The sequence below is a fragment of the Coregonus lavaretus genome (genome assembly GCF_964263955.1).
Source record: "Coregonus lavaretus genome assembly, chromosome: 33".
In the NCBI taxonomy this organism is placed as follows: Eukaryota; Metazoa; Chordata; class Actinopteri; order Salmoniformes; family Salmonidae; genus Coregonus; species Coregonus lavaretus.
This window is the reverse complement of record NC_140020.1, coordinates 23,423,901-23,436,353: the sequence shown is the minus strand read 5'-3', so window position 1 is coordinate 23,436,353 and position 12,453 is coordinate 23,423,901. Positions and strand designations below refer to the sequence as shown.

Genomic DNA, 12,453 nt, shown 5'->3' with positions numbered 1-12,453 from the left:
CAACATGGCCCTGATAGCCTCCCCCCCCCCCTCTTCCTGATTGCCTAAAAACCATCCTTCTGACTCCACCCATGTAAATGTGACTGGTCCTCGGCTCTATTTCACATGCGTCGGGAGGTTCCTCAGCACTCTTGAGACACAGAGCTCAAGAGCTTTATGCACTGACTTCCTCCCCCATCCCTCACATCCACAGCTGTCAGGATGGTCGTGGCCCTGAAGGGGGTCCCTCAGGCAGTGTCTCTGGTACGGGCTAAGATGGTCCTGCAAGAGAGGAGGTCCAGCATCTACAGCAAGCCGCCCAAGACCAAGATTGGACCTGGGGTGAGTGTTGCACTGAGGGACTCTCTGTTTATAGAGTAGATCGTACTCTCTAATTTGGAACTCACTCAATGTCCCAAGGAACTGTCGCTTCTATATTCATTCAGGGACAGTTTCCAGGGGCCTAGATTAAGCATAGTCCTGAATTTAAAAGAAGTTCCAATGGATTTAGATGTTTCATTGTGCATGGTTTTTAGTCCTAGGCTTAAACTAGCCCATTGTGTTTGATGTTTCTTTACCATCATATTTCAAAGTTAAAACTCAAACTTAATGATAATAATGTATGCACTTAAGGGGCATTTCCCAGACACAGATTAAGCCTAGTCTGGCACTAAAACAAATGTTCTATGGAGATTCTCCATTGAGTTTGCTTTTTAGCCCAGGACTAGGCTTAATCTGTGTCCAAGAAACCACCCTTTAATGTATTAACAACATTACAATAACAGTCATAGTACCCTGTATTGTCATCCTTCATATCTCCGGTGAACTCATGCATTTAATAGTGTCATCAACAAAAAGGAATACTAGAATTTTGCAAAAACTGAAATAACTCAAACATCAGGTAACGCTTGAGTTGATGATTGGTCTTTTAAGGGTTTGTGCTCCCCAAGTTCCAGTTTACTTTTACCAGACGGACAGACTAGTATTTTATTTGTCCTGCCACAAACATTCCATGTCTTTTAATTTAAAGAGAGAGAGAGATCGCAGCAAGCTCGTCTTTGTATTGTGTTGTTGTTTCACCAGGATAATCACGCAGTAGATTTTGATAAGGACACAGGGTAAATGTTTATTTTGCTGTGTCCTGCCATGGCTCTTCGGCTATGTATGCATTTTTGTGTGCTCTCAAACACAGCACAGAGACATTTTTCAACTATAGAAAGACTGATGTATTTCACACGTAGAACTGCCACGTGGATATCCCGTAAAATGTTAACCAAGTTCAACTTGACAGAAGCCTTGGTGAGGAAGGATGTGATCCATGTCTATTGATTGACACACCTCGCCATGCTTCTACTAGCCTATATTTTACAGTCTATTTGGAACACATGACAGACGTAAACAATTTAGACAATTCAGACATCAAAGATTTAATTCAGACGTAGAGGTTGAGACTGACTTTGATGGACAGACAGGGATGCGCCAGAAAGGTCTGAGCCGGAGCTATAAAATAAGCTTTCCTCCTGGCTGGAAGTATATAAAGGGTTTCTAATGTATAATGTATGGACACAATGAACGCCTCAGCTCCATGAGGGAGCTGCCTGGGATAGAATCAAATCGATCGCCCGGGGCAGGGGGCTCGGATGTGGATCAATGCGGCCTGCCTAGACACTTCCTCGGAAAGTGTGTAGTCTTTGAGCCGCTTAGCTGTAGTGCAGGGATGGGTAACTGGTGGCCCACCGGACGCGCTCCCTTTTGAAGACCCTTGGATGAATAAAATAAATAAATGTATAAATATATATTAATATACAGTACCAGTCAAAAGTTTGGACACACCTACTCATTCAAGGGTTTTTCTTTATTTTCACTATTTTCTACATTGTAGAATAATAGTGAAGACATAAAATCTATGAAATAACACATATGGAATCATGTAGTAACCAAAAAAGTGTTAAACAAATCAAAGTATATTTTATATTTGAGATTCTTCGAAGTTGCCACCCTTTGCCTTGACGACAGCTTTGCACACTCTTGGCATTCTCTCAAGTAGCTCCATGAGGTAGTCACCTGGAATGCATTTCAATTAACAGGTGTGCCTTCTTAAAAGTTAATTTGTGGAATGTCTTTCCTTCAGTTGTGTTGTGACAAGGTAGGGGTGGTATACAAAATATAGCCCTATTTGGTACAAGACCAAGTCTATATTATGGCAAGAACAGCTCAAATAAGCAAAGAGAAACGACAGTCCATCATTACTTTAAGACATGAAGGTCAGTCAATACGGAACATTTCAAGAACTTAAGGTTTCTTCAAGTGCAGTTGCAAAAACCATCAAGCGCTATGATGAAACTGGCTCTCATAAGGACCACCACAGGAAAGGAAGAACCAGTGTTACCTCTGCTGCAGAGGATAAGTTCATTAGAGTTACCAGCCTCAGAAATTGCAGCCCAAATAAATGCTTCACAGAGTTCAAGTAACAGACACATCTCAACATCAACTGTTCAGAGGAGACTGCGTGAATCAGGCCTTCATGGTTGAATTGCTGCAAAGAAACCACTACTAAAGGACACCAATAATAAGAAGAGATTTGCTTGGACCAAGAAACACGAGCAATGTACATTAGACCAGTGGAAATCTGTTCTTTGGACTGATGAGTCCAAATTTGAGATTTTTGGTTCCAACCGCCGTGTCTTTGTGAGACGCAGAGTAGGTGAACGGATTATCTCCGCATGTGTGGTTCCCACCATGAAGCATGGAGGAGGAGGTGTGATGATGTGGGGGTGCTTTACTGGTGACACTGTCGTGATTTATTTAGAATTCAAGGCACACTTAACCAGCATGGCTACCACAGCATTCTGCAGCGATATGCCATCCCATCTGGTTTGCGCTTATTGGGACTACCATTTGCAGTCATAAATAGGTTCTTCACATTGAAATGAGCCGGTCTGAAATTAGTTGAAGGCATACTTTTCTGGGATTTGTATCAGGGACATAGTAAAGTTAATTGCACAACAAGCCTTCATGCATTTGTAACACTACCACTGAAGAGAAAGAAAGGCTCAAACACAAGTTCCTTTGATACTTGTGGGTGGAGTAGTTCAAGTGACACTTGTATACTCAATGGAGTGAATAAATTATATACCACCAAGCTTTCCTTTATATTGCTAATTGAAGCCATACAAAATACAAATACAGCAAACTCGATTGGAGATTTGGACATTAAACAGAAGACATGTCAGCTCTAAATATTAGATGGCAGTAACATTCTCATTTATATTTTAGTAATACTTAAATCCTGCAGCTAAAATGCTTTACTACTTATTTGAACACCTTCATAATGTCCTTATTTAATGTTTTATTATAATGTCCTATTATAAGGCTTATAATATTATGTTATGTTTCTCTTTGTGAAATGTTCAAAGGACTCAAAATAACTGGTATTTAGTGAGGATCACAATGAGATGACAGTGGGTCATACATGCTCATGACAAGTCTTACAATGCCTTATAACCACATCATAATGCCTTATACCTGCAGACTTTAGATGAAGTGTTACCAATATTTAAACTGCAGATTAACTTTAGTCTTTTAACAGAAACGTAATTGGCTTCGAGGGTTTAGTACAGTAGTGGGTCAACCTCTGCATATGTATGGCTGGTACTGTGTCTCTTATTTTCTGTCTCTTCTCCTCTACTCTCCTCTCCCTTCCTCCCTCACAGCAAAGCTTCTTTATCATGTCCGTCTTTGCTGTCGGCATGCTTGCTCCGGCCGGCTGGATCATGCACCACCTCCCAGAGTACCGCCAAAGACCACATCCTTCATCAAGACCGTTGTAAAGAAGAAGTCATCACACACACACACACACGCTACAAACCACGGCTGTGTCCAACATATTAGCCACCATGCTATCAAATACTGTACCTTGCTACTGTATAACAACACACACACCTACAGTATAAATGATATTCAATGGCCACAATAATCACTGGTCAATAACATGCACTTTGAAGGGACCATGGAAGACATTTCTGCATGACTGTCATGAGTATGTTTTTGTACGGTGTCTTTTTTGTGTGAATATTCTGTTTATTGCAGTAGCATGGAGTCTAATGTCTCATGAATACGGCCCCTAATGTCACTGCGGCATCCAGTTGCAATGACACGTCTGTAAAACTGCCAACTCACTGCCATCATCAATAAATATATGCTGTGTTGGCAATATTTGCCTGTGTCTGTTCATTGCAGTTGCCAAGCTGAATTATGGTAAACTTAAGCAATAAGGCCCGAGGGGGTGTGGTATATGGCCAATATACCACGGCTAAGGGTTGTTCTTAAGCACGACGCAACGCGGAGTGCCTGGACACAGCCCTTAGTCGTAGTATATTGGCCATATACCACAAACCCCTGAGGTGCCTTATTGCTGTTATAAATTGGTTGCAAACGTAATTAGAGCAGTACAAATAAAGGTTTTGTCATACCCGTGGTATATGGTCTGATATACCACGGCTGCCAGCCAATCAGCATTCAGGGCTTGAACCACCCAGTCTATAATTATACTTATACCATCGTGACATGTGCATTATATACACTACCGTTCAAAAGTTTGGGGTCACTTAGAAATGTCCTTGTTTTCGAAAGAAAAGCAATTTTTTGTCCATTAAAATAACATCAAATTGAACAGAAATACAGTGTAGACATTGTTAATGTTGTAAATAGCTATTGTAGCTGGAAACAGCTGATTTTTTATGGAATATCTACATAGGCGTACAGAGGCTCATTATCAGCAACCATCAGTCCTGTGTTCCAATGGCACGTTGTGTTTGCTAATCCAAGTTTATCATTTTAAAAGGCTAATTGATCATTAGAAAACCCTTTTGCAATTATGTTAGCACAGCTGAAAACTGTTGTGCTGATTAAAGAAGCAATAAAACTGGCCTTCTTGAGACTAGTTGAGTATCTGGAGCATCAGCATTTGTGGGTTCGATTACAGAATCAAAATGGCCAGAAACAAATAACTTTCTTCTGAAACCTGTCAGTCTATTCTTGTTCTGAGAAATGAAGGCTATTCCATGCGAGAAATTGACAAGAAACTGAAGATCTCGTACAACGCTGTGTACTATTCCCTTCACAGAACAGCGCAAACTGGCTCTAACCAGAATAGAAAGGGGAGTGGGAGGCCCCGGTGCACAACTGAGCAAGAGGACAAATACATTAGTGTCTATTTTGAGAAACAAACGCCTCACAGATCCTAAACTGGCAGCTTCATTAAATAGTACCTGCAAAACACCAGTCTCAACGTCAACAGTGAAGAGGCGACTCCGGGATGCTGACCTTCTAGGCAGAGTTGCAAAGAAAAAGCCATATCTCAGACTGGCCGATAAAAATTAATTAAGATTAAGATTAAGATGGGCAAAAGAACACAGACACTGGACAGAGGAAGATTGGAAAAAAGTGTTATGGACAGACGAATCGAAGTTTGAGGTGTTCGGATCACAAAGAAGAACATTTGTGAGACGCAGACCAAATGAAAAAATGCTGGAGGAGTGCTTGATGCCATCTGTCAAGCATGGTGGAGGCAATGTGATGTTCTGGGGGTGCTTTGGTGGTGGTAAAGTGGGAGATTTGTACAGGGTAAAAGGGATCTTGAAGAAGGAAGGCTATCACTCCATTTTGCAACGCCATGCCATACCTTGTGGACGGCGCTTGATTGGAGCCAATTTCTTCCTACAACAGGACAATGACCCAAAGCACAGCTCCAAACTATGCAATAACTATATAGGGAAGAAGCAGTCAGCTGGTATTCTGTCTATAATGGAGTGGCCAGCACAGTCACCGGATCTCAACCCTATTGAGCTGTTGTGGGAGCAGCTTGACCGTATGGTACGTAAGAAGTGCCCATCAAGCCAATCCAACTTGTGGGAGGTGCTTCAGGAAGCATGGGGTGAAATCTCTTCAGATTACCTCAACAAATTGACAATTAGAATGCCAAAGGTCTGCAAGGCTGTAATTGCTGCAAATGGAGGATTCTTTGACGAAAGCAAAGTTTGAAGGACACAATTATTATTTATATTAAAAATCATTATTTCTAACCTTGTCAGAATGACTACATTTCCTATGCATTTTGCTATATTTCCTATTCAAACTCATTTCATGTATGTTTTCATGGAAAACAAGGACATTTCTAAGTGAACCCAAACTTTTGAACGGTAGTGTACATACATGATGTACAGAGCTGTGTCAATTAGGTTGTAACAACCATGCTGGAAGAGAAGAGCAGGAGGCTTTTGGATGTAAAACAGAAAAGTTCACCCAAGATTATTTAAGACATTAACCATTTTTGAAGATATCACTGGTTGCTTTCCGATTCTACACCCTTCTCAAAAACATTGGGTTTGTGTAAGCGTGGGGCTAGAGTGGAGTTTCGACCATATTTCTTACACAATCCTTTTAAATGTATGGCTCTGTTTGAATACTCTTAAAATGCACCTTTCCTTCCTCGTTTCCTTGAAGTACTCACTAATATGACTAGATTGGTGTGAGCAAGCTTTCCATTATAACCTTCACCAATTGCATTATGTCAGATCAGTGATTACTTCAAGGAAGCAAGAAAGGAAGGATGCATTTTCAGAGTATTCGACCGGGGCCTATGATGGGAGGTGAACAAGTGTACACAACTGTACACTTGTTCAGGGAGAAGGGAGGGGGAATCGGACCACAGCCTAGAATAGATCACACCACCCAAGCCTATATCAACTCCTCCCCACCCCCCTCCATCTCCCTTTGGGTGGTCTGTGCCGTGAGCCTTCTGGGCGGAATTCAACTCAACCCAGATGCCCTTGATAACACTCTTAACAATAACATTTACAGGATGCTGCCTGACCACGGATCATGTTTATCACCCCTATCAGGGGGACGAGGGAAAGAAAATTCCACCAGAACAGTTTAAGATCTGATCTGGAATCAGATTAGCCTATCCTAATGCTAACCTTAACTATAAAAATATATTTATATTCACTTTTATTTAAGCAGGGAGTCACCATTGAGACCAGGGAACAATTTCAAAGACAAAATAAAAAATTAAATAACACAACACAAATGTTCCAGAAAAATAATTACATTACTCAATAAGAAAATCCCCAATCAATATTTGAAATTGCCCGAGCGACACCAGAACCTCAAATTGTAATGTATTTTCTAGTTGGTTCCAGCAATGAGGTGCTTTAAAACTAAAAGCAGATTTACCTAGTTTGGTGGAGACCCGAGGAACCTCAAGAGTAAACTAACTGCAAATGTGTTTGGTATCTCAAGTTTTTATATATTAACAGTGAAGTTAGTTAAGTCAGAAGCTTGTGTAGTAGAGTTTTGTAAACAAAAAGGGAATAATGAAGTGATCTACGGGACTTTAATGACGACCAGCCAACCTTTTGATACAGGATGCAGTGGTGAGTATTAAAACTGTCATCTGTGATAAAGCGAAGGGAGCTATGATAGACGGCATCCAAAGGGTTAAGAGTAGTGGCTCATGCAATCTGATAAATGGTGTCACCATAGTCAAGAACTGGCAGAAAAGTTGACTGTACGATCTGCTTCCTGCTATTTAGGGAGAAACCCACTTTAAATCTTAGCTTTTTAACTAGTGCATCCGTATGCTTTTTAAACATGAAATCTTTGTCAATCCAAATGTCCAGATATTTATAGAAGGGAACCCGATCGATGGGAGAACCATCCAATGAATAAATATGTAGTCCATCAGATTCAAATGGCGCCGGAGAGGATGGCTGCCGTTTTACAGCCCTCTAACCAATTGTACAATTATGTGTGTTTTTTCGCATTATTTGTAATTTATTCTGTACATAATGTTTCTGCCATTGTCTCTTATAAACAAAAAGAGCTTCTGGATATCAGGACAGCGATTACTCACCTCGTATTGGACGAAGATTTTTTCTTCAACAAGTCGGACGCGAAGGATATCCCCGTCATTCGCAGGAGAAAGAGACAGAGATATCGTGGACGTAGGTCGGGGTGCCTTGTAAGGATCCGACGGCGAGCGAGTAAACTGCCTCTTCCATCAATCCTATTAGCCAATGTTCAATCATTTGAAAATAAATTAGATGACCTATGATTACGGATATCCTACCAACGGGACATTAAAAACTGTAATATCTTATGTTTGACCGAGTCGTGGCTGAACGACGACATGGACAACATACAGCTGACGGGATATACGCTACATTGGCAGGATAGAACGGCTGACTCCGGTAAGACAAGGGGTGGCAGTCTGTGTATATTTGTAAACAACAGCTGGTGCACAAAATCAAATACTAAGGAAGTCTCGACGTTTTGCTCGCCTGAGGTAGAGTATCTTATGATAAGCTGTAGACCACACTATTTACCAAGAGAGTTTATCTATATTTTTCATAGTTGTCTATTTACCACCACAAACCAATGCTGGCATTAAGATTGCACTCAATGAGCTGTATAAGGCCATATGTAAACAGGAAAACGCTCATCCAGAGACAGCGCTCCTAGTGGCCGGGGATTTTAATGCAGGGAAACTTAAATCCGTTCTACCTCATTTCTACCAGCATGTTAAATGTGCAACCAGAGGAAAAAAAACTCTAGACCACCTTTACTCCACACACAGAGACGCATACAAAGCATTGTTGGTTAAGGGCTGTAAGTAAGCATTTCACGGTAATGTCAACACCTGTTATATTCGGCGCATGTGGCAAATACAATTTTATTTTATTTTATTTCTTTTTTTAGAACAACATATATTTAGTCTTGCCCGCATTAAGTACAAGTTTGAAACTAACCAGTGCTTTCTGTAAGGCAACAAAGTCAGATTGCAGCTCTAAGATAGCCTGGACAACAGTTGGGGCAATGGCATACATAACATTGTCGCCTGCATACAGATGAATATTACAAGTTTTAACAGATAGATCAATATTATTTATATAAATAGTAGAGAACAGGTCCCAATACCAACCCATGCGGTACACCTTTTGTAATATCCAAGAAACTAGACTTGACACCATCAGAACTCACGCATTGTGTCCTATCTGACAGATAATTCTCAAACCACATGCAAGAAGCCTGATCCAAGCCTATTTCAGTCAGCCTTTGAATGAGAATGTAATGGTCAACAGTGTCCAAGGCCTTGGAAAGGTCTACAAATAAGGCAGCACAATGGTTTTTATGATCTAAGCAATTTAACACATCATCTAGAATAAGTATAGCAGCTGAAATGATGCTATGTCCAGGTCTAAAACCAGACTGGTGTACATTTAGAATAGAATGAGAAGTTGAAAAAGTTCTTAGCTGAGAGTTGCCCAGGGATTCTAAAACTTTGGAAAGGCAAGATAACTTGTAAACTGGATGGTAGGTACCTAAGTCAGATGAATCTCCTCATTGTGTAGGGGGAGGACATGTGCCACTTTCCAGATCTTATGGATAACACCAGAAACAATTGTCAAGTTAAGAATACAGGTTAATGATTCTACAATAAGTAGCGCAGAGAGCTGCAGTAAGAAAGGATCAAGAGAATCAGCCCCTGTGGATTTTTTTTACAGTGATTTTCAGCAAGGCACTTAGGACATCATAGATATAAAATGGTTGAAATGAAACTAGAGAATGTGTTTCTGGGAGTGCATCATTCTCTACAGTCTGTTTCGAGGTGAATAAAGGACACCCTCTACTGGAATTAGAGTAATTTCTAGAAACTATTATTTCAAATAGATGGCTAGCTGAGGCAAAATGGTTATTAAAAGCACCACAAATTTTCCTTTGGTCATTCATAGGACCAGAGGCTGTCATAACCTGCTGGGGCAATGAGTGGGGAGTGGAGCTTTGTTTCGGAGATTTGACTACTTTCCAGAAGTTTGCTGGAATCCCACCATTCTCAGATACACAGTTCAAGAAGTACAGTATGTTGACTTTGGTTTTCTAACCAGAGATAGACATCTATTTCTCAAATGTCTGATGGACTGCAAGTCGGATGTAGTATCAGTCAATCTAGCCTTAGCCCAAACTACATTTATTTATTGTACTTTTTCAGACAATTCATGCATGAACCAAGGGTTTGATCTATCCTTTACTCTTAGTTTTTTATACGGAGCATACTTATCTGCAACAGTGTTAAACAGAGAAGTAAAACAATTTAGGGCCTGATCCGAGTAAGAGATAGATGACACAATCCGATTTTCTGGATGTCTTATGGTCTGACAAACACTGCGGTAGCTCGGCCACCATCCACCGCAGATGCGGAAGGCCGACATAGGCGGATGTGGTGGATTGAGATGCAGGCCTTGCAAAAAAACAGATATCTATAGCTTAAAATTATGGATTTTGATGGGAGTCCTTTATTTTGTTACTTAGATTGACACACGGGTAGGGCTGTGGCAGTCCTGATTTTTTGTCTGTCGGTTATTGTCATGCAAAAGACTACTGGTTTGACTGTTAATTAACATAAACATGTTTAGCATCTCCAGGCCTCCACGCATACAAGCCGCATACAAGCCGTTGAATAAAAATAATATAATTGAATTTAGCTGAATGAAATATTAATAATATTTTTCCCATTCCGGAGCGAGAGTGCGCATATGAAGTGGCTATGTTGAGTGTAAAAGGGATCATTTGAAACAGGTCCTATATGCTAGATTTAGAGTTATTTGGCAACTTTAGTTGTGAATGATACAAACCTTAGAATGCCTTAGAAATCAAAAGATATATCGGCTGCATGATGCGACTATAGGCTATTGATGATTTGAGAAAGTTGCAAAAAAAAGCTGCCGCTCTGGTCCTTGCCTCAGGCTGCACATGCTGTTCTCTCATCAAGTGATCATATTTTCACCCATTAGACTTTTCTCTATTGAATTTTGTCTTTACTAATATGTAAAATTATTTTCGATTTAGAATGGCCCATTATCAAATGGGCAAGAAAAGTGGCAAGACGGAAAAGACATGTCATCCGTATGCACTGGCCACTTTCCCGCCAGTACGTTTTTCACTCATGTTGGGTAGGCTACTCCGGTAATTCTGCTGCATGACAGGTCATATTCTGCCCAAACTCTGTATGCAATGGGCTCTCCAACCCTGTTCCTGCAGCTACCCAGTGCTTAATTTGGGAAACCAAGTGAAATCATCTGTTCGGGAACATTGATAGTAACATGTTTTCACAACAAAACATATTTCATTAAACTGTTGACAACCCCTCTCTCTGCACGCTGGAGAAAGGAATGAAGGAGAGAGGGGAGGAGATGGAAACTCACAGTGGTGAGATATTCTGTAGCTAAAGTTAATGTGTCAGCCTATTTATTATGAAAATATAAAAAATGCCCTATTACTAGGCTATTCAAAATCAAATAGGCTACAAATTCATTATACATTTTTTTGTTTAGGCTAGACCAATTATGTACCAAATATATCTTAAATCAGTATATGTTTTTCTGCCATGTGTAATATACGGTCACCGCAACAGCCCTATGCACGGGTGCGTCAATAGACTCTTAAGGATTATTTAACCAACATTCAGTAATAATCAGAATGTCCGCGTTGGTTTAAGAAGCCAGAGTTACGATAAAATCAATTTTCAAAATCAAACTTCTGGCATTTACATGAATCAATCCAAGGCCGCAGCTGCGGGATTTCAGATCAGATGGAGTTGCTTTTGGAAGCGAACCACTATTTCATCCCTTTGCTATATCGTCATCGAACACGTCACTCTCCCAAGGAGAGGGGGTGACCTTGACAATTTATTGTTAAAACAAGAGGCCGCTCCCTTCGGTCTCAACGTAGACTTTGATCTGAAGCCATTCTTGTGATTATTGTGTTTTTGCTGTTTTGCTGTATCTATGATCGTATGTTATCCATGCATGCTTTTTTATGTTTTATTTATATCTGTAAATCAACCAATGAAATCAAGCCACACCCGGCCATGATTACAGACACCTGTGTGTGTCCTTTAAAAGTATATAAATTAGTGACCCGCAGTGTTTGTCATTATACCCTGATGAAGACAGCTTGTCTGTCGAAACGTTGGTTATAAAAGTATTGCATCTGAGAGTGTGAGGCTCTCCTTTTCTTTGTCAAGAAGTCTCTGAAACAACCTGCTATGTTCAGTAGGTAACCCTCTATTTAACGATACCACAGAGCTGGCTTGAATTGGTATAAATACAAGATTACACAGGACAGTACCATTAGGCCTATGCCTTGAAGGAGGACGTGATTTGAAACATGAGTCATTGAGGGTTACCTGTTGCGGGCCAGGACTGAAGTCCCATCATTTGTTTAGTGCATGTGCAATGTTAGAACTCAGCATTCTAGCTCCTCTTCTGTTCAGGTGCAAGCAGTCCCTTTTAAAGAACTGAGGTCGCTCCCAATACAAATGTTGATGATAAAATGGAAGCGATCAACTCCACAACCATATGTTGGGATAGGGCCGGAAAGAACAATCCGCTTGCCAGTAGTCATTAGCCTGTC

The 12,453-nt window shown here is 40.6% G+C and overlaps 1 protein-coding gene across 1 annotated transcript; it reads left to right on the top strand.

The window, feature by feature from the left end:
* Positions 1-201: 201 nt before the first annotated feature.
* LOC311108523 (cytochrome c oxidase subunit 8A, mitochondrial) lies at positions 202-4,190 on the top strand (the record flags this gene model as incomplete). Its single annotated transcript, XM_084151171.1, has 2 exons — positions 202-321; positions 3,693-4,190. 2 exons carry the CDS (start codon positions 202-204, stop codon positions 3,807-3,809), a joined length of 237 nt encoding a protein of 78 aa, XP_084007297.1. The 3' UTR covers positions 3,810-4,190.
* Between the last annotated feature and the right edge of the window lie 8,263 nt (positions 4,191-12,453).